We start from the raw sequence: 24,707 nt of genomic DNA, 5'->3' as shown, positions 1-24,707 counted from the left end.
AAGTGTGAGGTGATGCATTTTGGTAGGAAGGACATGGAAAGACAATGTAAAATAAGGGGTACAATTCTTAAGGGGCTGCAGGAGCAGAGGGACCTCGGTGTATATATACATAAATCATTGAAGGTGGCAGGGCAGGTGGAGAGAGCAGTTAATAAAGCATACAGTATACTGGGCTTTATTAATAGGGGCATAGAATACAAGAGCAAGGAGGTTACACTGAGCTTATATAAGACACTAGTTAGACCTCATCTGGAGTAGTGTGTACAGTTCTGGGCACCACATTATAGGAAAGATGTGAATGCATTGAAGAGAGTGCAGAAGAGGTTTACCAGAATGATTCCAGGAATGAGAAACTTTAGCTATGAGGATGGATTGGAGAAGTTGGGACTGTTCTTCTTGGAGAGGAGAAGGCTAAGAGGAGATTTGATAGAGGTGTTCAAAATCATGAAGAGGCTGGATGGAGTAGATAGGGAGAAACTGTTCCTGCTTGTAAAAGGATGAAGAACGAGAGGGCACAGATTTAAAGTGATTTGCAAAAGAAGCAACTATGATGTGAGGAAAAACTTTTTCGCTCAGCGAGTTGTTCGGGTGTGGAATGCACTGCCTGGAAGTGTGATGGAGGCAGGTTTAATCGAAGCATTCAAGTGGGCATTGGATGATTATTTGAATAGAAACAATGTGCAAGGGGTGGGGAAATGGCAGGAGAATGGCACTAAGTCATAACGCTCATTTGGAGAGCCGGTGCAGATAAGATGGGCTGAATGCCCTCCTTCTGCATCTTAACAATTCTGTGATTCTGCGAAAGGTATTCAATGTTGGAACATCCACAACCCTCTGGAGTAGAGAATCCCAAAAATTCACAACCCTGTGAGTGAAGTAATTTCCCCTAATCTCAGCCCTAAATGATTGGCGCCTTATCCTGAGACTGTGACCCCGTGTTTTAGATCCCCAATCAGCAGAATCTATTTCTCAGCAGAATCTATCTCTCAGCATCCACCCTCTCAAGCCCCTTCAGAATCTTGTATGTTTCAATGAGATCACCTCATTTTTTTAAACTCCAGAGAATATAGGCCCAATTTACTCAGCTTTGCATCACAGGACAACCTTTCATCCCAGCAAACAATCGCTGTACTGTCTCCAATGCAAATATATCTTTTTTTAGATGTGGAGACCAAAACTGTACACAGTACTCCAGATGTGGCCTCACCAAAACCCTGTACAACTCCAGCAACTCTTGTACTCCAATCACCAATCAAAAGGCCAACATGGCATTTGCCTTCCTAATTGCTTGCTGTATCTGTATGTTAACTTTTTGCATTCCTTGTACGAGCATACCCAAGTCACTTTGAACATCAACACTTGCAAGTTTCTCATCCTCTAAAAAATGTTCAGCTCTTCTATTCTTTTGACCAAAGCGAATAACTTCACACTTTCCTACAATATAATCCAACTGCCATCTTGTTGCCCACTTACTTAGCCTGTCTTTATCTCTTTGCAGCCTCTCTGTGCCCACCCAAAAGCATACCTTTCTACCTAACTTTGTATCATCAGTAAACTTAGATGCATTATTCTCTGTCTCTTCTTCTAAGCCATTAATATAGATTGCAAACAGCTGAGGCCCCAGCACCCACCCTTGTGGTACTCCAATATTCACTACCTGTCAACTTGAAAAAGTTCCATTTATGTCCACTGTCTGCTTCCTATCTGTCAACCAAAGCTCTATCCATGCTGATATATTACCTCTAATGTGTAATGTGATTTCACCTATTAACATTTTGTGTGGCACCTTATCAAAAGCCTTTTGGAAATCCAACCCAACCCAACTATCCCTGACCCGACTACCCACTCACCCACCTACCCACCTTATCCAACTACCCACTTCACCCACTCACCCATTCACTCACTCATCCATTCACTGACTCACTCACTTACTGAAAGACTTGGACCTTTAAAACATACCTGAATACGACAGCTGATGTCATGAAATGGGGGCTTGCCCTCCCTTCTTCTGTCTCTTCTTGCATTTGTTGATCTTCAGTGATGGCTGAGCTGATCCTTAAATACTACAGCCAGGATCAGAGGTTGTGGCTGAAAAATTGTGAAAGAGTTGGGTCACAGAAATCTTCACTGACAGCGTCAATGCACTCAACAGCAACGCTGACTGGAAGATCTGGGCCATGGCCTTATGATCCCCAAACTCTCCACAGTCATCTGCATGCTGCATTTGTGACACAACATCTACTTGCACTACCATCACTATATAACCTTGTTTTATTTATTAATTAATCTCAGCCAAGCATACATGGTGAGGCTTGGCTGAGAGCACAGACTCTTATTAAAGGATTATGTAAGTGATTTGTCTATACAGGTGCAGAGAACTGTTGACTTTGCTTAACTGATGTCTCTATGAGGTTAAAATGTTATTTTTTCTGTGGTCTCTTTTGTTAATGTCGCAATGTTTATTTGCTTAAGATTTAGAGCTGTCGAGTGCTTAAAGATTCTGTTATTGATACATTAATGACCTGTTTGATTGACACATTTATAGGGTTGTAGGATCTCCAGTCTTCTTTTTGAAAAATTATGAATGGGTATTTATTAAGCAATTTCACACATGCCAGCTACAATAGGGCTCATTGGTTCTATACATAATGTATACTGATTGAATGGGCATGGCTTGGGGGCTACAAGAGGTCATGGGGGTCGGTGGGGACATGAGTTTACATTGATTTGGCATGGGGCTATAAGGGGCCATTGGATTGGGTGGGGGTCATGAGTTGGCATTGAGCTCTCAGGGGCCATAGGGATGGGTGGGGGGCATGAATTGATACTGCATTGGAATGGAGGTGGCATGGGGGGCATGGGTAAGGCCTTTTGAACTTATCTTTCAAAAGGTTCCTGAAACAAAACTGTGGTTCGCATCTCCTCTGAGGGGTCATGAATCAAGAGTCATGAAGAACCTACTTCAACTCCATGAAAATTGCAATGGGCTAGGAGATACCTACCCTTGCAATGGAGCCCACCATGTCAGGAGTGCAGGGTGTGGGCTCACTACCTACGCCTTTATCCCATGCCAGTAAAAATTGGGGGTGCAGGTAATGGGGGTGGGAATCCCAGACTCAGGTCCAGCTGTCAGTTTTAAATGGCTTCAGAGAACTCCGTGAAAATCTGGCCCAAAGTTTACAGCAAGGAAATAGGCCATTTAGCCCAAAAAGTCTGTGATGGCATTTATCTTCCATGTGAGTCTGAATCACATTTTCCCACCCTGTTCCCGTACCCTTAATCCCCTTTCTCTTCATCGCTGATCCACCTAATCTTGATGTTGACATAGTTTCTGCTGCAGCCGTTAACCCTGAAAGTGAAATCCATAGCCTCACAGCTGTCTGTGCAAAGAAGTTTCTTTCATTCTCTGTTCGGAATTGCTTGCATTCAATTTTATATGCGTAGGCCCCTTACCCTTGGGGCCAATTAACATAAAAGAACATTGGTCATTGTGTAAAATGGGCTATCAATTCACTATCACCTGCTTTGTATGACTGATAAAGAGTAATTTCACCCAATAACCCCAGATTCAGTCCATGTTTTCCTTCCTTGTACTAATGCCTCCACTAATGTCTGAACAATGCAGCTCATCCATGAGGGTTATCTAATGCAAACGATCACCCTGTCTTGCTCTTTGGGAACCATGATGTTGAGGTCGGGGGGGTGGTGGGGGGCTGCAGGTGGGGGAGGAGGAGGTGGTGGTGGGCAGGGAGTGAAATAGAAACTCACCAAATTTCTTTTCTTTCTCTAATAGTGGCTGGCGTTACTTGATTATAATATTATTTCTTCTTAGGTTGATATTGACATCAAGATACAATCTTGCAAAGGATCTTGTGCCAAGTCAATTGTTTATGATATCAACAAAGAAAGTAATGCCCAAATGGAGAAATCCCTTCAATCAATGACAGGCATTAGACTGGATAGGATCGTTTATAACAAGCCAACACATACACTCAAAATGAGTTTGGTGAAGAATTCTGATGAAGTAACTGGCTTCAAATCTGCACATATTGTTGATCACGAATATCCTAAGTTCTGGGAAGAAATACACACTAGGTTAATTTCCTTAGAAAATGATGCACCACATGCAAATTCACATCCAGTTCCTGACCATTATGAAGGATCATCCTTAACTCCTATCGCTACGACTTCAAATACTGTATCCACTGACAAAGGTGTAGACATCCATACAGTTAGCATGGAGGCTGGTGGTGTGTCCTTTGCTCCTGATGGAATCAATAATACAAGAAATCCTGATGTGCCTTTAGCCCATGAAGTAAACAGCACAAGGAAAGCAGAAACATCTCTAATGCATGATAGTGTGGATAGTGGAATTGAAGAGCTACATTTCACAAAAGGTTCAGTCAAAGCAGCTTCCTTATATAGTTCTAACAGCACAAAAAAATACCACTCCATAACTGGTTCTAAAGCTGTCATAAATCAAGCTTTTACCGAAGATAGTGACACGCAGATATCCAATCAAGACATTTTTCCTGATGCACTGTTCCTCAATTCAGAACAAATAGACTTCAAGAAATTATCACTGCCGCAAGCAAGTGAGGGCTTTTCCGGTAATTCAACTCACACAAAGACCAACAACTCTGGCGATTTCACCGATTATTCAAATTTGGAGCATTTTGATGACTCTGTTACAGTTGACAGCAGAAAACATGACTTCCCTTCAACGAAAGAGGAGACAAATTCCAAAAGCAAAGCATCTCACACAGGACCTGTTAACATTAGCAGCAGTCACCAGCTCACTGGTTCAGAGGATTCTAAGGGATTTCCAAAAGTCTCAAATACCACACAACCTGCTTTTGACTCAAACTTGTTATTTGAGGATAAAACCAGAGAGGGGTTTCCCGATGTACGAGCTCACATATTTAATACAGATAAAGTACAGAAGATTAAAGGCTACATTGGGAAAGGTATGTTTAAGCATAATTTAAGTTAAAAATATTGACTTTTTTTTAGATAAAGTAATCTCAATATGCAGATCAAATCCATAGGTTGGGATTGTACAAAGTTCCACAGAGAGGTGTTTCTGATTGGTGGCTGTAATTTGTTTCTCAGGCATAGTTTGTAATCTAAAATTATGTTAATATAGGCACCTTTCATAGGCTAGTAAGATGGAAGATATATGTCTTTGTAAATGTTAAGTCTCTAATTTGATTTGTTTATTTTCCAAGAGGTCTCCTGGGGAATGTGTTTTGTGACAATTACAGTCAATGCCCAGAATATATGTATTAGTTCCAACAGTAGCCTATTTATTTGTGTGCAGCTGAAACTACTGTTAAGATACTCTATATGGCATTTCTAATTTCGCATGTTTTTTTAACACCTTCTTTCAGATTGTGATGACATCATACAAAAACATGCATTTGGTGATGAAGATGGTTTATTCAAGATAAAACCCACTGGCTCGGCCAACGTTGTGACAGCTTATTGTGATCAGAGCACCGGACTGGGTGGTTGGGTCTTGGTTCAGCAGCGAATGGATGGATCAGTTCATTTTAACCGATCCTGGGATGAGTACAAGAGGGGATTTGGTAGCATTGATGATCAAGGCCGAGGAGATATCTGGCTGGGAAATGACATTCTCCATTTACTCACACAGAAGGAAAGCATCCTTCGTGTAGAACTAGAGGACTGGTCAGGGAATGAGGCGTTTGCTGAATATACTGTAACTGTGGGCTCCGAATCAGACAGCTATATGCTAAATATCACCAATTATGTTGGGAATGCTGGGGATGCATTAATAACAGGGCTATCATTGGATGGGGAACATACTTCCCATGCAAGCATGAAATTTAGCACTTATGACAGAGACAATGATAAATGGGAGGAGAACTGTGCACAGTTTTATGGAGGGGGTTGGTGGTACAATAGTTGTCAGTCAGCTAATCTAAATGGAATTTACTACCATGGTGGACTGTATGATCCTCGTAACAACATGCCATATGAAATAGAAAATGGAGTGATATGGGTCCCTTTCAAAGGCATCGACTACTCCCTTAAGGTGGTAAAAGTGAAAATCCGACCAATTGCTTCAATTTAGGCGAAGAGTTTCTATCGATAGTTTTTTAAAGGTTTTTGCAAGTCTTATGTTTGTCTTGGTTGCAGAAAAAAATCTACCTCTTTTCATAAGTTTCATCTGTAATGTTTGAACTTCTGATTAAACTGTTGGAAGACCTGTACAAACACTGAATAAATGGGTAATTATAATATGTAATCTAATAGTTAACCATGAACAATGTCTTGTTCACTCATTTATTTTTCACAGAATCACAGAAATGTTTGGCACAGAAGGAGGCCAGTTGGCCCATCATGTTTGCACAGGCTCTCCGAATGAGCAATTCACCTAGTGCCATTCCCTCGCCTTCTCCCCGTAAACCTGCACATTCTTCCTTCTCAGATAACAGTCTATTTCCCTTTTCAATGCTTCAATTGAACCTGCCTTCATCACATTTTCAGGCAAACCTGAACCACTCGTTGTGTGAAAATTTTTTTCCTCATATCACTATTGCTCCTTTTACTAATTACTTTAAATCTGTGACCTGTGGGAACATTTTCTCCCTATCTACTCTGTCCAGAACTCTCATGATTTTGAATACCTTACCCTCTCGTGCCTGTTTATGAAGTCTCTTTGCTCTCTCCCTCTCTATGAAGTCTCGCTGCTTTCACCATCTCGCATTCTTTAGGAAGTCTTGTTGCTTCCTCCCTCTCACGTTCTTTATACAGTCTAGCTGCTCTCTCTCTCGCACTCTTTATGAAATCTCACTGCTCCCTTTCCCACTCATGCCTCTTTATGAAGGCTCAATGCTATCGCCCTCTCGGTTCATTATAAAGCCTTGCTGCTCACTCCCTCTTGCGCTCTTAGGAAGTCTTGCTGAGGTCTTTCTGAGGTCTCACTGCTCTCACCCTCTCGTGCCTCTTTATTAAGTCTCGCTGCTCTCTCCCTCTCGTGCTCTTTATGAAGTCTCGCTGCTCTCTCCCTCTCATGCTCTTTACGAAGTCTTGTTGCTCTCTCCATCTTGCCTCTTTATGAAGTCTCACTTTCCTCCAACTCTTGCGCCTCCTTATGAAGTCTTGCTGCCCTGTCCCTCTCACCTCTCTATGAATTCTCGCTGCTATCTCCCTCGCACATTTTTTATGAAGCCTTGCTGCTTTCTCTCTGTCTCACCTCTTTATGAAGTGTCGCTGCTCTCTCTCTCTCCACTCTTTATGAAGTCTCATTGCTCTCTCATTCTCCACTCTTTATGAAGTCTCACTGCTCTCTCCCTCTCCACTCTTTATGAAGTCTCGCTGCTCTCTCCCTCTCCACTCTTTATGAAGTCTCACTGCTCTCTCCCTCGCACATTCTTTATACAGTCTCGCTACTCCTTCACTCTTGCCCTCTTTATGAAGTCTCGCTGCTCTCTCTTGCTCTCATGCCTCTTTATGAAGTCTCACTGTTCTCTCCCTCCCATGACTCTTTATGATGTCTTTCTGCTCTCTCCCTCACACGTTATTTATGAAGTCTCACTGCTCTGTCCATCTCACCTCTTCATGAGGTCTCACTGCTCTCTCCCTCTCATGTTATTTATGCAGTCTTGCTTCTCTCTCCCTCTCGCCTCTTAATGAAGCCTTGCTTCTCTCTCCCTCTCACGCTCTATATTAAATCTTGCTGCTCTCTCCCCCTCCGCTCTTTATGAAGTCTCGATGCTCTCTCTTGCCCTTGCGCCTCTTTATGAAGTCTCGCTTCTCTCTCCCTCTTGCCTCTTGGTGTGCTGTGCCTCTCACGTCTCTCTATGTAGTCTCGCTGCTTCACCCCTCTCACCCCTTCATGAAGTCTCGTTGCTCTCTTCTTGCACTCTTTATGAAGACCCACTGCCCTCTCCCTCTCGCGCTCCTTTTGAAGTCTCGCTGCTTCATCCCTCTAGCCTCTTCTTTATGAAGTCTTGTTGCTCTCTCTCTCTTGCGCTCTTTTTGAATCTCGGTGCTCTCTCCCTCTCACGCCTATTTATGAAGTCTCACTGCACTCTCCCTCTTGCGCTATTTATAAAGTCTCGCTGCTCTCTCCTAGTGACTCTTCATGAACTCTTGCTGCTCTCCCCCTCTTGTGTTCTTTTTGAAGTCTCACTGATTCTCCCTCTTGCGTTATTTATGAAGTCTCAGTGATCTCTCTCATGTTATTTAACAAGTCTTGCTTCTCTCTCCCTCTCATGCCTCTTTATGAAGTCTCGCTGCCATCTCTTGTTCTCGCGTCTCTTTATGAAGTCTTGCTGCTCTCTCCCTTTCGCACCTTTTTATGAAGTGTCGCTGCTTCCAGCCTCTCCACTATTTATGAAGCCTCACTGCTTTCTCTGGCTCTCGCACTTTATGAAGTCTTGCTGCTCTGTCCCTCTCATGTTCTTTATGAAGCCTCCCTGTTCTCTCCCTCTCACGCCTCTCTATGAAGTCTTTCTGCTCTCTCCCTCTCACGATTCTTCATGAACTCTTGCCGCTCTCCCCCTCTTGCGCTCTTTTTGAAGTCTCGCTGATATTCCCTCCCACGTCTCTTTATGGCGTCTCGCTGCTCTCTCCCTCTCATGTCAAGTATGAAGTCTCGCTGCTCTCTCCCTCTTATGTCAAGTATGAAGTCTCGCTGCTCTCTCCCTCTCGTGTCAAGTATGAAGTCTCGCTGCTCTCTCCCTCTCATGTCAAGTATGAAGTCTCACTGCTCTGTATCTCATGACTCTTCATGAAGTCTCATTGCTCTCTTCCTCTCGAGCCTCATTATGAAGTCTCACTTCTCTCTCCCTCTCCCACCTCCTTATGAAGTCTTGCTGCTCTCTCTCACTATCCTGTCTGTTTATGAAGTCTTGCTGCTCTCTCTCACTCTCCCGCCTGTTTATGAAGTCTTGCTGCTCTTTCTTACTCTCCCGTCTGTTTATGAAGTCTTGCTGCTCTCTCCCTCACGCATTCTTTATGAAGTGTCACTACTCCCTCCCTCTTGCACTCTTTATGAAGTCTCACTGCTCTGTCTCTCTCACGTTATTTATGATGTCTCGCTGCTATCTATCTCTCGTGCTTTTTATGAGGACTCGCTGCTCTCTCCCTCTCGCCTCTTTATGAAGTCTCACTGCTCTCTCCCTCTCATCTCTTTATGAAGTCTCTCTTTCCCTCTCCCTCTCATGCCTCTGTATGAAGTCTCACTGTTCTCTCCTTCTCGTGTTATTTATCAAGTCTCACTGCTCTCTCTCTCTCTTGCCCTCTTTGTGAAGCCTTGCTGCTCTCTCCCTCTCATGCCTCTTTATGAAAACTCACTGCCACCTCCCTCTTGTGCCTCTCTATGAAGTCTCACTGCTCCCTCCATCTCATGTTCTTTATGAAGTCTTGCCGCTCCCTCCATCTCATGTTCTTTATGAAGTCTCACTGCTCCCTCCATCTCATGTTCTTTATGAAGTCTTGCTGCTCCCTCCGTCTCATGCTCTTTATGAAGTCTTTTGCTGCTCTCTCCCTCTCACCCATTATGAAGTCTCGCTGATCTCTCCCTATGGGGCCTCTTTATGAGGTCTCGCTGCTTCTCCTTTTCGTGTCATTTATCAAGTCTCGCTGTTCTCTCCCTCTCGTGCGTCTTTATGAAGCCTTGCTGCTCTCTCCCTCTCTCATGTTTATCAAGTCCCACTGCTCTCTCCTTCTCGTGTTATTTATCAATCTCGCTGCTCTCTCCCTCTCGCCTCTTCAGGAAGTCTTGGTGTTCTGTCCCTCTCGCGCCTCTCTATATAGTCTCGCTGCTTTATCCTTCTCGCCTCTTCGTGAAGTCTCTCTGCCCTCTCCCTCTCGCTCTCTTTTTGAAGTCTTGCTGATACTCCCTCTCACGCCTCTTTATGAAGTCTCGCTACTTCATCCCTCTAGTCCCTTCTTTATGAAGCCTCGCTGCTCTCTCCCGCTCGCCCATTATGAAGTCTCACTGCTCTCTCCTCTTGTTATTTATCAAGTCTCGCTGCCCTCTCCCTCTCATGCTTTTTATGAGGTCTCGCTGCCCTCTCCCTCTTATGCTTCTGTATGAAGTCTCACTGCTCTCTCCTTCTCGTGTTCTTTATGAAGTCTCACTGCTCTCTCCCTCTCGCTCTTTATGAAGTCTCACTGCTTTCTCCGTCTCAGGTTATTTATGAAGTTCCGCTGCTCTCTCCCTCTCGCACCTCCTTATGTAGTCTCGCTGTCCTCTCTGTCCCACACTCTTTATGAAGTCTCTGTCCAATTTTTCAATATTCTCTGTCACCAGATAATCCAATGACCCCAGGCCCAGGGACAGAATGATCTGCTTCATCCCAGTTATAACCTGAAACAGTTGAATCTCAGGTTATGTCTGGATAAGGTGTGCAACTTGGCTCAAGGACTATGGCCTTGAACTTCCATTCTATGGTAATGTTGGGGGCATTGCTTTTGCCCATGAAGTTTTTCCAGACCCACCAATACTACCTATTCTGGGATCTTCTGATCTGAAGCAGAAATGGGCAGCGCAGCTTCTCCAGGCTAAGTCTATTGAGTGTAGGAGAGTCAGGGGAAGGAGAGAAGACACTCCCTTTTTATGACAGTAGCTGTCATATTCAGGTAAGTTTCCAAAGGTCTCGTGTCTTTTAATGAATGAGCATGTGTTAATGAATGGGTGAGTGGGCAAATGAATGAATGGAGGAGTGAGTGAATGGGTAGGGGCATGAGGTGGGTTGGTGGGTGAGGCAGTTAGGTGGGTGAGGGGCGTAGGTGGGTATGGTGGATAGGTGGGTCAGGGGTAGTTGGGTCTGATTGGGGGGATAGTCAGGTGGGGAGGGGGTCATTGGGTCTGTTTGGAGGGGTAGTTGGGTAGGGAGGTAGTCAGGATTAGTCGGGGGTGAATCAGGTGGTTGAGGGGTAGCCGGGTCTGGTTGGAGCATTAGGTGGGTGTTCAGTGGGGTAGTCTTTGGGGGCATATTTGGGTCTGGTCAATGGGGGGAGTTGGGTGGTTGGTGGGGGGGTAATGTGGGTTGAGTTACACAGCTATTAGACCAGGTATTAAACTGTCTAACATTTCCCAGGTAAGTATCCTGTTAAGTCCCACTTATCTGACCCAAGCTCAGGATCAAAGACATTCGCAGAGGGTCCCGGGCAGCAGAGAATCAGCCCATCGGAAGTTTAAACTTCCAGAGCAATTTCTGCACATGTTCATATAGTACAGTACAGCTACCACACTGGTATCTATCTGTCAACATTGAAAATTGCCCAGGTACGTCCTGTACACAAAATGCAGGTCAAATCCACTCTAGACATTCACTGCCCCTACTTTCAATCTACATTTGATCATTTGCACAATGATGGAAGATGTCACTGGTATCGAGTGCTATCAAGTGGCACTTACACAGCAATAACCTGCTCACCAATGCTCAGGGATTCATCAGGGGCATTCAGCTCCAGACTTCATTATAACCTTGGTCCAAACATGGGCAAAAGAGCTGAATTCAAGTGACAAGCTGAGAGTGACTGCTCCTGGCATCAAGGCAGCATTTGACCTGGTGTGGCATCAAGGAGCCCTAGCAAAATTGAAGTCATTAGGAATTAGGGGTAAAACTCTCCACTGATTAGAGTCATACCCAGCTTAAAGGAAAATGGCTGTCATCGTTGGAGGCCAAACATCTTGGCTCCAGGACATCACAGCAGGAGTTCCTCAAGGTAGTGTCCTAGGTCCATCTGCTTCATCAATGGAACTTCCTCCATAATAAGGTCAGAAGTGGGGATTTTCTATGATGATTGCACAATATGTTCAGCACCATTCACAGCTCCTCAGATATTGAAACAGTCCGTGTCCATATGCAGCAAGGCCTGGACAATATTCAGACTTGGGTGGATTAGTGACAGGTAATATTCATGCCACACAAGTGTTAAGCAATGACACCTGAAACAAAGAATATAACTATCTCCCCTTGACATTCAAAGGTATTATCATCGCTGAATCCCCACTATCAACATCCTGGGGGTTACCGTTGACCATAACCTGAATTGGACCAGCCAGTGAAATGCTGTGGCTACAAGAACAGGTCAGAGGCTGAGAATTTTCCTGACTCCACAAAGCCTGTCCACCACCTACAAGACATAAGTCAAGAGTGTGATGGAATATTCTCCACTTGCCTGAATGAGTGCAATGCCAACAATACTTAAGAAGCTCAACACCATCCAGGACAAAGCAGCCCACTTGATCCACACCCTATCCATCAGCTTAAAAATTCATTCCCTCCACCACCATGCACAGTGGCAACAGTGTGTCCCATATAATAGACGCTCTACAGCACCTTGCCAGGGTTCCTTCAGCAGCTCCTTCCAATCCCATGATCTCTATCACCTGGAAGGGCAAGGGCTGAAGATGTACAGGGAAACCACCATCTGCATGTTCCCCATTAAGTTACACACCATCTTGACTTGGAGCTAATTTGCTGTTCCTTCATTGTCACCAAAAATCTGGAACTCCCTCCCTAACAGCGCTGTTGGTGTACCTACACCAGTTGAATCTCAGCGGTTCAAGAAGGTGACTCACCACCACCTTATCAGGGCAATTAGTGATGGGCAATAAATGCTGGCCTTGCCAGTAGCACTCATACCCCTTGAAAGAATTAAAAATACAAAACTGGAAGCTAGTCCATTTGGGGAAGGGCGGTTGCTTGAGAAATGTTAGTTATAACTTTAACCTAGCCCATCCAAAAGGAATGGAGCAGATTCAGGTTGGATGACTATTTTTCATGCTGTCCAATTTTATTGAACTCAATGGGGAGTAAAATAAGGCCGATATGAAAAGAACAGTAAACCCAAGACTACCCAAACCTTGCTGTGTGGGTTCAGTCAAAATGGGGCTGTTGTAAATCAATGATATAGATTATTTTGAAAGTTAACCTATCGGCCTAATAGCTTGAATTTCCCCAGCTCCATGGTGAAGAGCTTGAAAGCAAGGGGACCAGGAAAATAGGGATATCCATATCGAGGCATCTCCCTGACTCATTCCCACCACAGTGGAAGTTTCCCAGTTATGGCAGGGACTCAGGTCAGTTGCCTAAACTGCACAGGCAGGCAACCAAATTAAATATTTAAGGGCCAATTAGGATCAATTCTTTGGACCTACCCTGTTGCGGTGTGGAGGCTGCCAGCTTAGTGGAGGTGTTCCTCTTTGGTAGCCAAGGGGGGCATAGCAGCCAGAGGCTCCATTGAAGGGTCTGCATGAAGGAAAGGGCCACCCCCAACCCCAACCCCCAACCTCTCTGGCCTAAACATTCCTCCCAAATGGCTTTCTTCTTGGCCTCTCAGAGCATTTTTTTTAAAGTTACCTTTCGAAGGCACCTCCATTTTGAGGCACTGTTGTGGTCCTCAACCTACCTCTGCAGCACCCACCTTTCCCAGTTGGACTGCCAAGAGTCTAGAGTTGCCGGCTCTCTAATTGGACCATCAGCCATCAGGAGCCTGCCCATCACCCCCAATTGGACACAAGCCCAGAGGTGGCCAATTAAAAGACTGCTTTTGGTAAAATTGTTGAGCTGGTCCCACTGTCGACAAGTGTGGGCTCGGGGCCCTCATTTTGGCCCAACATCAGGGCCCAGGGTAAAATCCTACACAATGTTTAAATAGATTTCATATTTTAACATATTCGGGAATCCACATACATATTCAACTTGAATACGTAAATTGTAATCCTCTGTGTAATACAGTAATAGGTTAAAAAGAAAAGAAAAACTATGAAAATTGCCATAAAGTTTATTTTTGTTCATAGCATTTTTGAGCCTATGATTTGTCAAGGAATGATTGAGGGATTTGTTCTGCTCCTTGTCCTGGTATAGGTGAGAACACCGGCCGGATTTTCATGCTCATCTTCTTCATGGAATACCATGATCCTTTCCAGTTCATCCACACAATTCCATCATCTGTGCCATGTTTTGCCGCTTCTTTTGTATACTCTCCACCCCAATAATATCTACCATTTGGATTTGAAGAATGACACCGATTATACCACCAGCCACCACCATCTTCTCTAGCACATTGTTTGGTTGAGTCTCCAGGCTCCCTGTCAATGTTAAAACAGTTTTGGTTACCCGCCTTGTGTTGAAATACAATTTACCATCAAGTTACACACAGGAAATGAAACACATAAGGACAAGGTTATGAAGAACAATGTACCAATGCTGCTATTAGAAATACATTGGGCTAGATTTATAGAGGGGGCACATACTGCTTCTCCCCCCCCTCCCCCAGAAGAAAAAGTCAGTCCCAAACAGACCAACTTTTAAAAAGCCTTCCCTGTAGCGATAACATGCTGGGAGCAACAGGCTGGAGTCCTGCCCTCGAGATCTGCCAGCCAATCTGATTGTCCAGTAGCGCCACAACTCAGTAGTGAGTGCTGTTGAGGCTGCAAGTAGGCCCACGAAGAAGAGTGATGGTGACTGGACTGAGCTAAGTCCTGGGCTTTTAGGATGGGAAGGAATCGGGCTCCCTGAGAGTTGGGGTGGGGTGAGGGTTGCTGAGTGGAGTGTGGGAGCAAGGTTTTGGAAGCCAGTCAGAAAGGAACTAAGGGGGAATTGATATCGTACCCCCGATATGCATAGGGCACCCTCGAATAATGTGCCCCCCTTCCTTCCCACCTTCTCAAAAAAGGTAGTTTTAAAAATGGCCTTTGCACTCTGGCTGGCCTGCCACTACTCAATGTTTAATGGCAGTTATGGGCCTCAATAGGCATAAGGGCAGGTGGCCTAGAGACTGCCTTACCCTTCTCCCCCTGCTTTATGGGGAATGGGCCAGGGATGGGTGGCCACTTGACATATTTTACGTGCCCCAATCCAGTCCATTATATTTTCGAGGCAGCTTGAAGTTTAGCACTTTAGATATAACTTAGAACCATAGAAAAGTTACAGCACAGAAGGAGGCCATTCGGCTCATTTTGTCCATGCCAGTCCGAGGACACCCTTTCTAATCCCACCTTCCTGCACCGGCCCATAGCCCTGCAGCTTACAGCACTTAAGGTGCAGATCCAGGTACTTTTTAAAAGAGAGTTTTAAGTTTCTGCCTCTACCACCAACTTGGGCAGTGAATTCCAGACACCCACTACCCTCTGCATAAAAAAGTTCTTCCTCATGTCCCCGCTACACCTCCTGCCACTTATCTTGAATCTATGTCCCCTGGTTCTAGAATTCTCCATCAAGGGAAACAATTTCATCCTGTCCACTCTATCTTTCCCCTCATAATTTTGTGCACCTCAATCAAGTCACCTCTCAGCCTTCTTTGTCCTAAGGAAAATAACCCCAACCTATCCAACCTCTCCTCACAGCTACACTTTTCTAACCCTGGCAACATTCTTGTAAACCTCCTCTGCACTCTCTCCAGAGCTATTACGTCCTTCCTGTAATGTGGTGACCAGAACTGCACACAATACTCCAGTTGTGGCCTCACCAGTGTTTTATACAATTCCAACATTATATCCTTACTTTTATATTCTATACCTCTGCCAATGAAGGAGCGCATTCCATATGCCTTCTTTACAACCTTGTCTACTTGAACTGCTGCCTTCAGGGACCTGTACACTTGTACGCTAAGATCTCTCACTTCATCTACCCCTCTTAGTATATTCCCAATTATTTTGTAATCCCTGTAACTGTTTGGTTCTATCTGAAACAAATGGCCTTAAATTGTACTGTGTAATGTTAGATACAACTGCTCACGGGTTTATATTTTTTCAAGAGAGATCCAAATGATTGATTTTAAATGAGTTAGCCTCTATTTTAAAAGTTCGTCTGAACATGTTAATATTGCATGGTGTAATTTTAAAGCCAATGTTCCTAATGTATCCAGAATTTCATGTACAGTACCTAGATTTAAAAAAAAACCTGAAAAATGAAAGCTGAATAAATGCTATAAATGTTACAATTAATAAATAGGCAAAAATATCCTTGCAGTGCATGCATTTTCTTAGTAAGCCTCTTAAGTTAAACACATCTAGGGTGCATCATTCCATAACTGAAGTGTTGCGCAAACCTATTTGATTTTGTATTGATATTGCGGTTAGAGTGCAAATGCAGCTTGAGTTAGAATCAGTATTAAACTGAAAACACAGCAAAGAGGAGTGACGCTTCCTGGAGAAGGGAATCTCACTCCACTTCACAGCAGACCCAGTTTGACCTTGATACTCAAATTACATTCTGCAAGTTTTGCAGCGATGTCAAATCAAAACCCCCGCACACCAATATTAAAATTGTAACATGGAAGCACTGCTGAATTTTAAGGGATCAAATTTCCTCTGCTAATGAACTGAGTAACACGTTCTGACAGAATTATTTTGCGCACTATTTTAACACAGTCAATTTAAATCCAGAAAATCCAATGCCCAGTTAAGGGCCAATTAGACAATTTCACCTTTTTTTATTCATTCATGGGATGTGGGTATTGCCCTTGTTCAGAGGGCATTGCTGTGGGCCAGAAGTCACAAGTAGGCCAGACCAGTTAAGGACAGCAGACTTCCTTCCCTAAAGGACATTAGTGAGCCAGATGGGTTTTTACAAAAATTGGCAATGGTTATCATCAGACTTCTAATTCCAGATTTTTATCAAGTTCAAATTTTGCCATCTGCTAGCATAGGATTCAAATCCAGGTCCCCAGAGCATCCTGGGTCCTTGGATTACTAGTCAAGTGACAATACCACTATGCCACTGCCTCAGTGTGGCTGTGTACACTACTTCATATTTAGTACAAACTGGAATCTTGCAAATTCCAAATAGATGCCAAGATCATGCCTCAAGCTTACCCTCTCCAGGTCCCAGACTTATTGCCCATTCACAACAAAAATAAACTCGGCATGTACCAAGATATCCCAAGGTGGTTTACATGAGGAGTCATGGATATTGAATGGGAAATAGGGAAGAAAGATTAGGGAAGGTGCACAAGGACATGATTAAAAGATGGGGCTTCGGGAATATTTTTAAGATGGGGTGATTGGTATTGACACAAAGAGATAGCTTAAGGGAATTCATGGCATAAAAGTATAGTGGCTGATTGCTCTACCATCAACTGTAAAATTAATTGATGGAAAATCGTTCAGGGGAGGCACACACAAAAGTTTTGATTTGCGCTGCTGACAACCAAATTTCTGCATTAAAATGCAGAAGACAAAATGTACTCCTTAGGCTTTTAACTGCAAGGTAACTGGTCAAAAACATTAACAGCAAGAAATAAGGACCAGTTGTTCTCTCAGACTTACCATGCATCATTGTCTCTATCATATGTACTGAACTTCATGTGCTGATGAATTGTCATTGTTCGATTGTCTCCATGGAGCATTTTAGCCCCTTCCATAAGTGTATTTCCAGCCGTACCAAAGTAGCCCTCGACTGACATTCGATATTTATTTACTTCATTTTGTACCGTGAATTTATTATAATGAGCTTTCAATGCATTATTCTCCCAGTCGTGCATCTCAAAAAGGAGCTCTGTATCCTTCAGTTTTGTCAAATAGCTGATTCGATCATTTCCAAGCCAATATTCACCTGGAGGAAATTGTAGGAAAAGAGTAACTTTGATCCCACAGGACAGCAGCAAAATAAAGTGCACTAAGATCAAACACACAAAAAGCGTTCTGGTGCAGACCAGGAAGGTCCTACTTTCAATTGCTGATTTGGGTTGAATTAAGAGATCTCAGTTGAGCTTAGTGCCCCTGGATTATGGAGGGAGAAATCTTCCAGAGTTTGTGCTCTTCATCACAGTCTAGTGGCCAATCTCAAGAAACATACATGTGGGGATGTCTGGTGAGAGTAGGATCAAACTTGATTTAGGCACACCTTCCCACAGCTGCATATCTAGCAGTGCTCACTCTTACAGCAGTTACTAGCAGTACTTACTCTTATAGCAGTTACTCGATGCCGTAGCAAAAATGGAACCAAACCTCTAAAATAAGAAAACTTTCAGTGGCAAGTTGGGGGAGGTTGGGCAGATAGATCTGAGTCATATGTACATGATTCTAAAATGAGACAGAAGTTTTGCTCTGCCAGTCTCTTAGCTTTAGCTAATTTTCAGCTGAAGGTAGTTGAACTTGACACATCTAACTTTGGAGGTGTTAAGATTGCATTGAAATTCCTGGGCTTGGGAGAGAAAATTTGGGAAAGGGGTTCTCTTTGGATAACGTGAATGGATGAACATCAGGTGAAGACAAGATTGAGCTCAACTGCGATGCTTCCTTCAAATGAATAAATGGTCAAAACTCATTGAATGAAGACCACTTAGATGAGTACTGAGTACAATAGATGCCTATAGAACCATAGCATAGCAGGCTGTCAACACCTTCAGGAGAGAAGCTGAGAAAATTGACAACAGTTAAAACAAAGCATATGTATTGAAAAGGTTTGGAAACATATTTTATCATTTCCATTTGATTAATTATATTTTTGACATGTTGGGAAGGTCATGCATTGGTTTGAAGAATTGAAGTTAAAACATGCTAAGATTAAAATGAAGGTACCATTTGAAAGCTTATTATTTGATCATGAGTATTAGAAAGTTAATATATTTTAAAATATAAACAATCTGAGAAAATTTAAAAAAGATAAAAATGAAATACTAGAAATTGTGAAAGAAAATTGAAAATGCTGGGAATGTGCAGCAAGTTCACCAGAATTTGAGAAGACTTATAAACCTGGGGCAAAATTTTCCCCCGTCGGGCAGGTGGGGGAGTGCGGGAGCGGGTGTCTCTCCATTCGGCACCCCAGATCGGGGGTGTGCCTCCATTTTTTGTGGGTGGGCCAATTAAAGAGTGGGGGTGGGGAGGGAAAAATGGCAAATGCAGAAGTGCGCTTCTTCGCACATGTGCGTGAAGGAGTGCTCCAATCTTCCTGAGACTAAGTGCTGCCTCAGGGAGATCGGTTCCCAAAAGGGAAAAAGTTCTTGTTTCGAAAATTTCATTAGCCATCCATGTCCCCTCATGTGACAATGTCACATGAGTTGGGACATGAACATAACTTTAAGTAAAAGTGAATGTTACTTTTTTAATTCAGTCATGAAACCTCATCCTGCCCTTTTCAGGTGGCCGCCAGCACTCCCGACCTGCCCGCCAACCTTAAGGGCAGGTCCACTAATTGCTTTTTGAATGATCTCAATAGGCTGTTCGGTCTGACTTGGCTGCACCCCCGCCGACCTAAAAATTCCTGATTTCGTACATTTTCCCTGGTTTTCTTGGTCTCGCAAGAGCATCAATGGACAAGAGAGAGGGCAAGCAGGTAACTTACTCCCAGGCCTTCATAGAAGCATGCACTTAATTGCTGATCAACTCTGCTTGTCAGCAGAGTTCCTGACAGAGAGCAGCATTTTTATAAGATAACCCTGTAAATTCAAGTAAAACTAAGTTTCTTGGGCTTTTATACGTTTGGTTGCCAGGGCTCAAGGGCCATATGTGGCCAAAATTTGAAGACTATTGCAATTGAATCTTTGTTGTTGGATGATTTCCTTTTAAGCCTTTCACTTTAAAGGTAGCCATCACACTGCAGTGAACTGTGACAGGCTTGTTCTAAAGAGCAGTCAATTTTTCTGAGCAATTTTAACAATCTCACCTGGAGTATCGCAAAAGCCTTTTCCCACATCGAATGCTATGTTACCAAATCCATTTTTGTAGACATCCCAGGATCTTCCAAAGTCAATGCTACCATCCTGTCTATTTTGAATCAGTGTCCATCCTGGAAAATATTTGTATTGTTAGAAATGCAAAAGCAGCGGCATTGAATGATAGACAGAAGTTAAAATTATAACATTTTATTTAGCACAAAATAGGTACCTCCTTCTTCTGTTGTCATGTCACAGTAAACCTTGTAGGGTGCTTTGTGTAAATCTGGCTGGATTAAATATAGTTGAGATGTTCTACCACCTTTCTCATAAATGCTGTTACATTCTGCAATATTAAGATAATAAGCAAACAAATTTATCTTGCAATAGGGAAAATGGAAAGATATGTAACAACAAAAAGAAGGATATTTGAAATGGTTTTTAAGTGTACGTACCTTTGCCTGATACCACTGGTATATTACAGGTAACTGTACACGGGCGCTTACAGTATTCTTTCTGTGTCAGTAGTGCTCGCTCAAGCGTTTGTAGTTTCATTTTGAAACTTTCCACAAGAGAACGCATCAGGCGGATGTTTAAGGGAAGTGTTCTCTCTACCTTTTCTTTTATTAATGAAAAACGGTCTTCCAACTCTGAATTGTATGAATCCACTATGCCGTTATTACCTGCAGAGACATATGTGTATTACTGCAGATTGTATAAACTTTCCAAAACTTGGCACCTTGGCAGGCAGTACACTAGTTTGATTTGTAGGAGGTTCTGAAATTAGTTGAACAAACCTACTTCAGATGGATGAATTGGTTACTAAAGTACAAGAAACCTGGTACCTGTGAATTGTGCTTGTTTCTGCTGCATCTCGTGATCTACCCTGTCCACATAAAGGTGAATTGCATTTGTAAACCTAGTAAGATTTGAAACTTTCAGTTTGAAGTTTTCAATGGTTGGGTTCATATCCTGTTCCGTCTTCAAAAGACTAGTCCTCAGTTCACAGCCATTTGGGCACAGCACTCCCTTCAACAGAAATTGATAAAAGGAAATGTTCAAGAATTTATATCAGAATAGTTGGGAAAATCGAATTATTATAATTTTGGGTTAAAAACCTGTTTAACTTTCATTTAAAATGACACATTAGCTTGCTCTCTAAAAGCCCAGTTTATTTCAGTGGTAAAAATAACCATCTCACTTTTTTTAACATCGGTCATGAAACTTTCTGATGCAAGGAAAGCAAATGTGCTAATCTTAATAAGATACAGATACTTTGTCATATGAATATTTGGGGATAATATCCTTACCCCTTCCTGGAAGGCGACAAAAGCAGAATTTGCCCAAAGTGTGTTCTGCCTGATGTCCTGAAACCACCTTTATTTTAGGGCTCAGGTCATTACCAGATGAAAATGTTCACTAGGCACAGGCCTTCTACTTGGTAAGGGCTTGTAATTGGAATCAGGGTTGGCCACAGCTACAGTCCTTCTGGCTGCTGGCCCAAAACAGAAGTCAATAAGGCTCCAACCACAAAATCCCTTTGTAACTCCTGTGATTGAAAGGGTACTTACTTTCTTGACCCCTTGATGTCCTTGCTGTCTTTCCCTCTTAGATCTTCCAATCCACAGCTTCATCAATATTTGATCGCAATTTTAGCACCAGCCACTAGGCAGGTACTTCAACAAGGAAATCCCTGTACAATGCAAGGGGGTTGGAGAGCCGTCATGGCAACCCCTTTCCTTTTTCTCCTTTCTTTGTACTTGGGGAATAAGCATCATCTGTCTGCAAAGCGACGGAAAATTGGCCCTTTTATCACTTCTTTATTTTCGCCCACATTTTGGGGACATGTGTCCGAGGAGTCCTCAAGGTCATGATTTGCAAGATGCAGTGGCAATAGCCATAAACAAGTTACATATGTAGCCCTTATGGTTCCTGCAAGAACATTCCTCCAGGATAGAGCACAAAGGACAATACACATGCAACCTACCATCTCTTGGTCTTTGGAAAATTCTGCCATTCTAAAGAATCTGAGGCATGCGCCAACTACTTTCTGGGGTCCATGCAAAATTTCATGTGATTTTGGGTTCAAGGCATCAGTCGCTTGCTTTATGCAGTGATGCACTGCTGGCTGATAGATGTAACTGATGTTCTTGGTCGACCCAAGAGAAGGTCTGAAGTGAAGAAATGTAAGACACAGAGCCTTTGACTGGCACTAAGTGCTGTGCTGCAGATGTTCCCCCAACCACTGCATCGGGTTTAGACTATCTTCTAGCGAAACTGAGCCTGCAGAATGTTAAATGGTAGGAAGAGCACAGGCCCCAAGTCTGCTGCTGAGATGCCACTTTCCTTCATTGTCTGGGATTCGGTGTCTTAATCTTGGAGGGGGGCGGGTGGGATGGGGTGTCGGGGAGAACCAACTGCCAACTAGAATTTCCAATCAGCTTCTGCACAGTGGCCCTATTAGGCCCATTAAGGGGCATCGTTGGCTACCTACTGCTTGTGAGCAGATAACCATCACCTCTACACCATCCTACCACACACCGGTCAATGTTTGGAAATTGCAGATCCTTGCACCTCCAGTCCTGTCTCCATGGCTGTTTAAAGAATCAGCCTCCTCTTCATGCATTTTTTGCTTCCAGATTCAATATTCCAATGCTTCACTGGCTGGCATCCCATCCTATATCCTCTCTAAGCTTCAGTTTATACGGAACTCTGCTGTGGATATCCTAACCCACACTTCTTGCCCAGCAGTCCTATACCACATTGACTCCTGGTCTCCTATCCTCTCTTTAAAATCTGTACCTACCCTTTCTTATTTCTATGGCTTTCACCAATGCTACATCTCCCCATTCCAGAGCTCTCTGTTCCTCTGGCTCTAGCCCCTTGTACATCACTAACCTCTTTGTCCACATCTTGTTAGAGACCATGCATTCGACCTTCCCTACACTCTTGAGTTCCCTCCCTAAGCTGTTCCATCTCTCCACTTCTTTCTCCTCCTTTAAGACCCCTCCTTAAGACCCAGCTCTTTGACCAGGTATTTGATCACCCCCAGGTAACATCTCCATTCTTGGCTTGGTGTCTATTTTCTTTTACCTTGTGTTCTACTAAATGCTTTGGGGTGTTTTTTTCTGAAGGCCCAATTGTTTAGTCCAACAGCAGATCAGTGCCCTCATCCTCTAAATGATACCTTATCCTCCCTGCAACCAAACATGCTTTCTTTTCAATTTCTTCCTCTTCCTCCAGTTATGTCAGGGAAAATGGGATCGCAAGTAGACCTTCTATAACACTAAAGTGGCTGGGGTTGGAGGTCTCTCAGTCATCCAAGGTCTCTGGGGTCAGTGTACACCCATCCCCAGGAACAGAAATGTTTCGCATCAAGAATTCTTTGATCCAAAGTAAGATTTCAGATGTTGAAAAGCTGACAGTCTGTCACTTTAAGAGAAAGTGGATCTGAAAATGTAGCATTCTTTGGTCCCCCTCACACTTCAATGGTGAAACCTGCACCCGACCTTCAAACTGCTGAGTTTTTCCAGGTAATTCTGTTTTTGAAGTGGAGGAATGTTGGTCATGGACATCAACAACATAATTTGACGCCTTTAAGTATGCACTTTCATTATTAATGCCCGTTTCAAACACAATGGGCTGAATTTTACCAGGCTGGGAGGAGGGATCTCATAAAATGATGCCAGAAGGTGTCAGGACCAAAGCCCAGCATCTTCCCGTTGCCATGGGAAATTCCGAGTAGCGGGAATGGTAGTGGCACAGCTGCCCACCAACTGGAGGCAGGCAGCCAATAAGTTCCATTAACTGGCCAATTAATACTATTTTCATGTGTTTTTACTGGCATCGGTACAGCCCCCCGGCCGCCGGTGAAGACCGCCAGCTACACCATGGTGGTCTTTCAGCAACTTACCGCTGCAGAGGGAATGGGGGGGTGGGGGGGGGTAGCATTCACTTCTGGCCACTCCCCATGGAGGCCCTCCCCAAGTAGCAATGGCTGCTTTTCCCCCCTTCCCCCCACCCTCAATGCTCTGGCAATACCCCCACTGATCTAACAGACCCCCATGCCAGAGTGACCCTTAACATTCTACACGAGAGTTGGTCACCCTGTCCTCTGATCAACTCTGATGGGAGTTGCCTGCGTGGCTACAGCACATTGAACAAATTCTTATCTGTCCTTCTAGGATGCCTCAACTTGGAGGCACACTCTCCTTAAGCCTCAACAGTGGCCACCTCTATTGGCAGAGCTGTAGAGAAGGACACTGCTGCAAATTTTGGCCCAATTTTCATCCACATTGCGCCCTGAAATTAAATGTAGCTGGGATTCAAATTGAAGCAGAGAAAAATTGGACTTATATTTCTGCATTCTCTTAAATGTTTGTATTTTCACATCCTCTCATATTTTCTTGTTTCGTTCTCTCCCACCTTACCCAATCTTCATTGAGATGTTTGCACCCTCCTTGCTCCTGACGTATTTTGGCTTCAGGAACTGCGGCTCGATAGGTAGCAGGAGTGGGTCTGAAAGTTTGTCTTCCCCTGTAGCTAACTCCAGGATCTCTTCTGCCTGTGTAAATGCCTTGAGTTTCAGGTCTATGTCCACGGGGATCTGTTTGTATCTCTCCAGCCTGTGGATGATTAATAAGATAATTGAGTAACACAAAAGCACCACTTTTATGCCTTTCTCCTTTCTGACTTGTTTCTTTCTTATTTTGATTCACCTTAATGTCCAAGGAAATCAAGCTATAAAAAAATGCAAAGGTTTTCTTGTGCTGACTTCTGCTGCTGGATGAGAAGCTCCCATTCACCTGTACTAGACGACATTGGCTCTTCAGCCAACCTTTCCAAAAATTGAAGTTAAATCATCCATGTCTGTGACCTTGCCTCGTGCAAATTGATCACTATGTATGTCTACATAATCACAGTAATTACATTTCATCAGTAATTCATTGGATGTGAAGGACTTTCGAATACCCGGAGGGCATGAAAGGCACAAAACAACTGCAAGTTCTTATTTTCACTTCCTCAATTATATTAATACATTTTAATTTTGATTAACATGAGCAAGATATTTTAAACGTTAGTCACTCATACAGTGAGAACCGATGGGCACACCCAAAATT

General features: G+C 43.5%; 2 protein-coding genes across 3 annotated transcripts in view; one reads left to right on the top strand and one right to left on the bottom strand.

Annotated features, from left to right (window-relative positions):
* Positions 1-6,288, top strand: part of fga (fibrinogen alpha chain) — a 54,028-nt gene extending 47,740 nt beyond the window's left edge. The window contains exons 5-6 of the mRNA XM_078541806.1: positions 3,833-4,967; positions 5,391-6,288. Of these exons, the coding sequence (XP_078397932.1) occupies positions 3,833-4,967; positions 5,391-6,097 (1,842 nt within the window). The 3' untranslated portion in view covers positions 6,098-6,288. The remainder of the gene's footprint in view (positions 1-3,832; positions 4,968-5,390) is intronic.
* Positions 1-24,707, bottom strand: part of fgb (fibrinogen beta chain) — a 285,364-nt gene that overhangs the window by 258,735 nt on the left and 1,922 nt on the right. Inside the window, exons 2-8 of one of the 2 annotated variants that reach the window (XM_078541835.1) lie at positions 24,018-24,212; positions 20,433-20,616; positions 20,043-20,270; positions 19,820-19,933; positions 19,599-19,721; positions 17,261-17,546; positions 13,645-14,080 (exon numbers count right to left, since the gene is read on the bottom strand). In XM_078541835.1, coding sequence (XP_078397961.1) covers positions 13,801-14,080; positions 17,261-17,546; positions 19,599-19,721; positions 19,820-19,933; positions 20,043-20,270; positions 20,433-20,616; positions 24,018-24,212 — 1,410 coding nt within the window. In that variant the 3' untranslated portion in view covers positions 13,645-13,800. Of the gene's footprint in view, positions 1-13,644; positions 14,081-17,239; positions 17,547-19,598; positions 19,722-19,819; positions 19,934-20,042; positions 20,271-20,432; positions 20,617-24,017; positions 24,213-24,707 lie in introns of those variants that run through there. The other variant, XM_078541842.1, reaches the window with a different exon arrangement.

The sequence above is a fragment of the Cetorhinus maximus genome, chromosome 1, assembly GCF_964194155.1.
Source record: "Cetorhinus maximus chromosome 1, sCetMax3.hap1.1, whole genome shotgun sequence".
Classification (NCBI taxonomy): Eukaryota; Metazoa; Chordata; class Chondrichthyes; order Lamniformes; family Cetorhinidae; genus Cetorhinus; species Cetorhinus maximus.
Note: the sequence above shows the minus strand (reverse complement) of the source record. Positions and strands in the feature narration are given on the sequence as shown.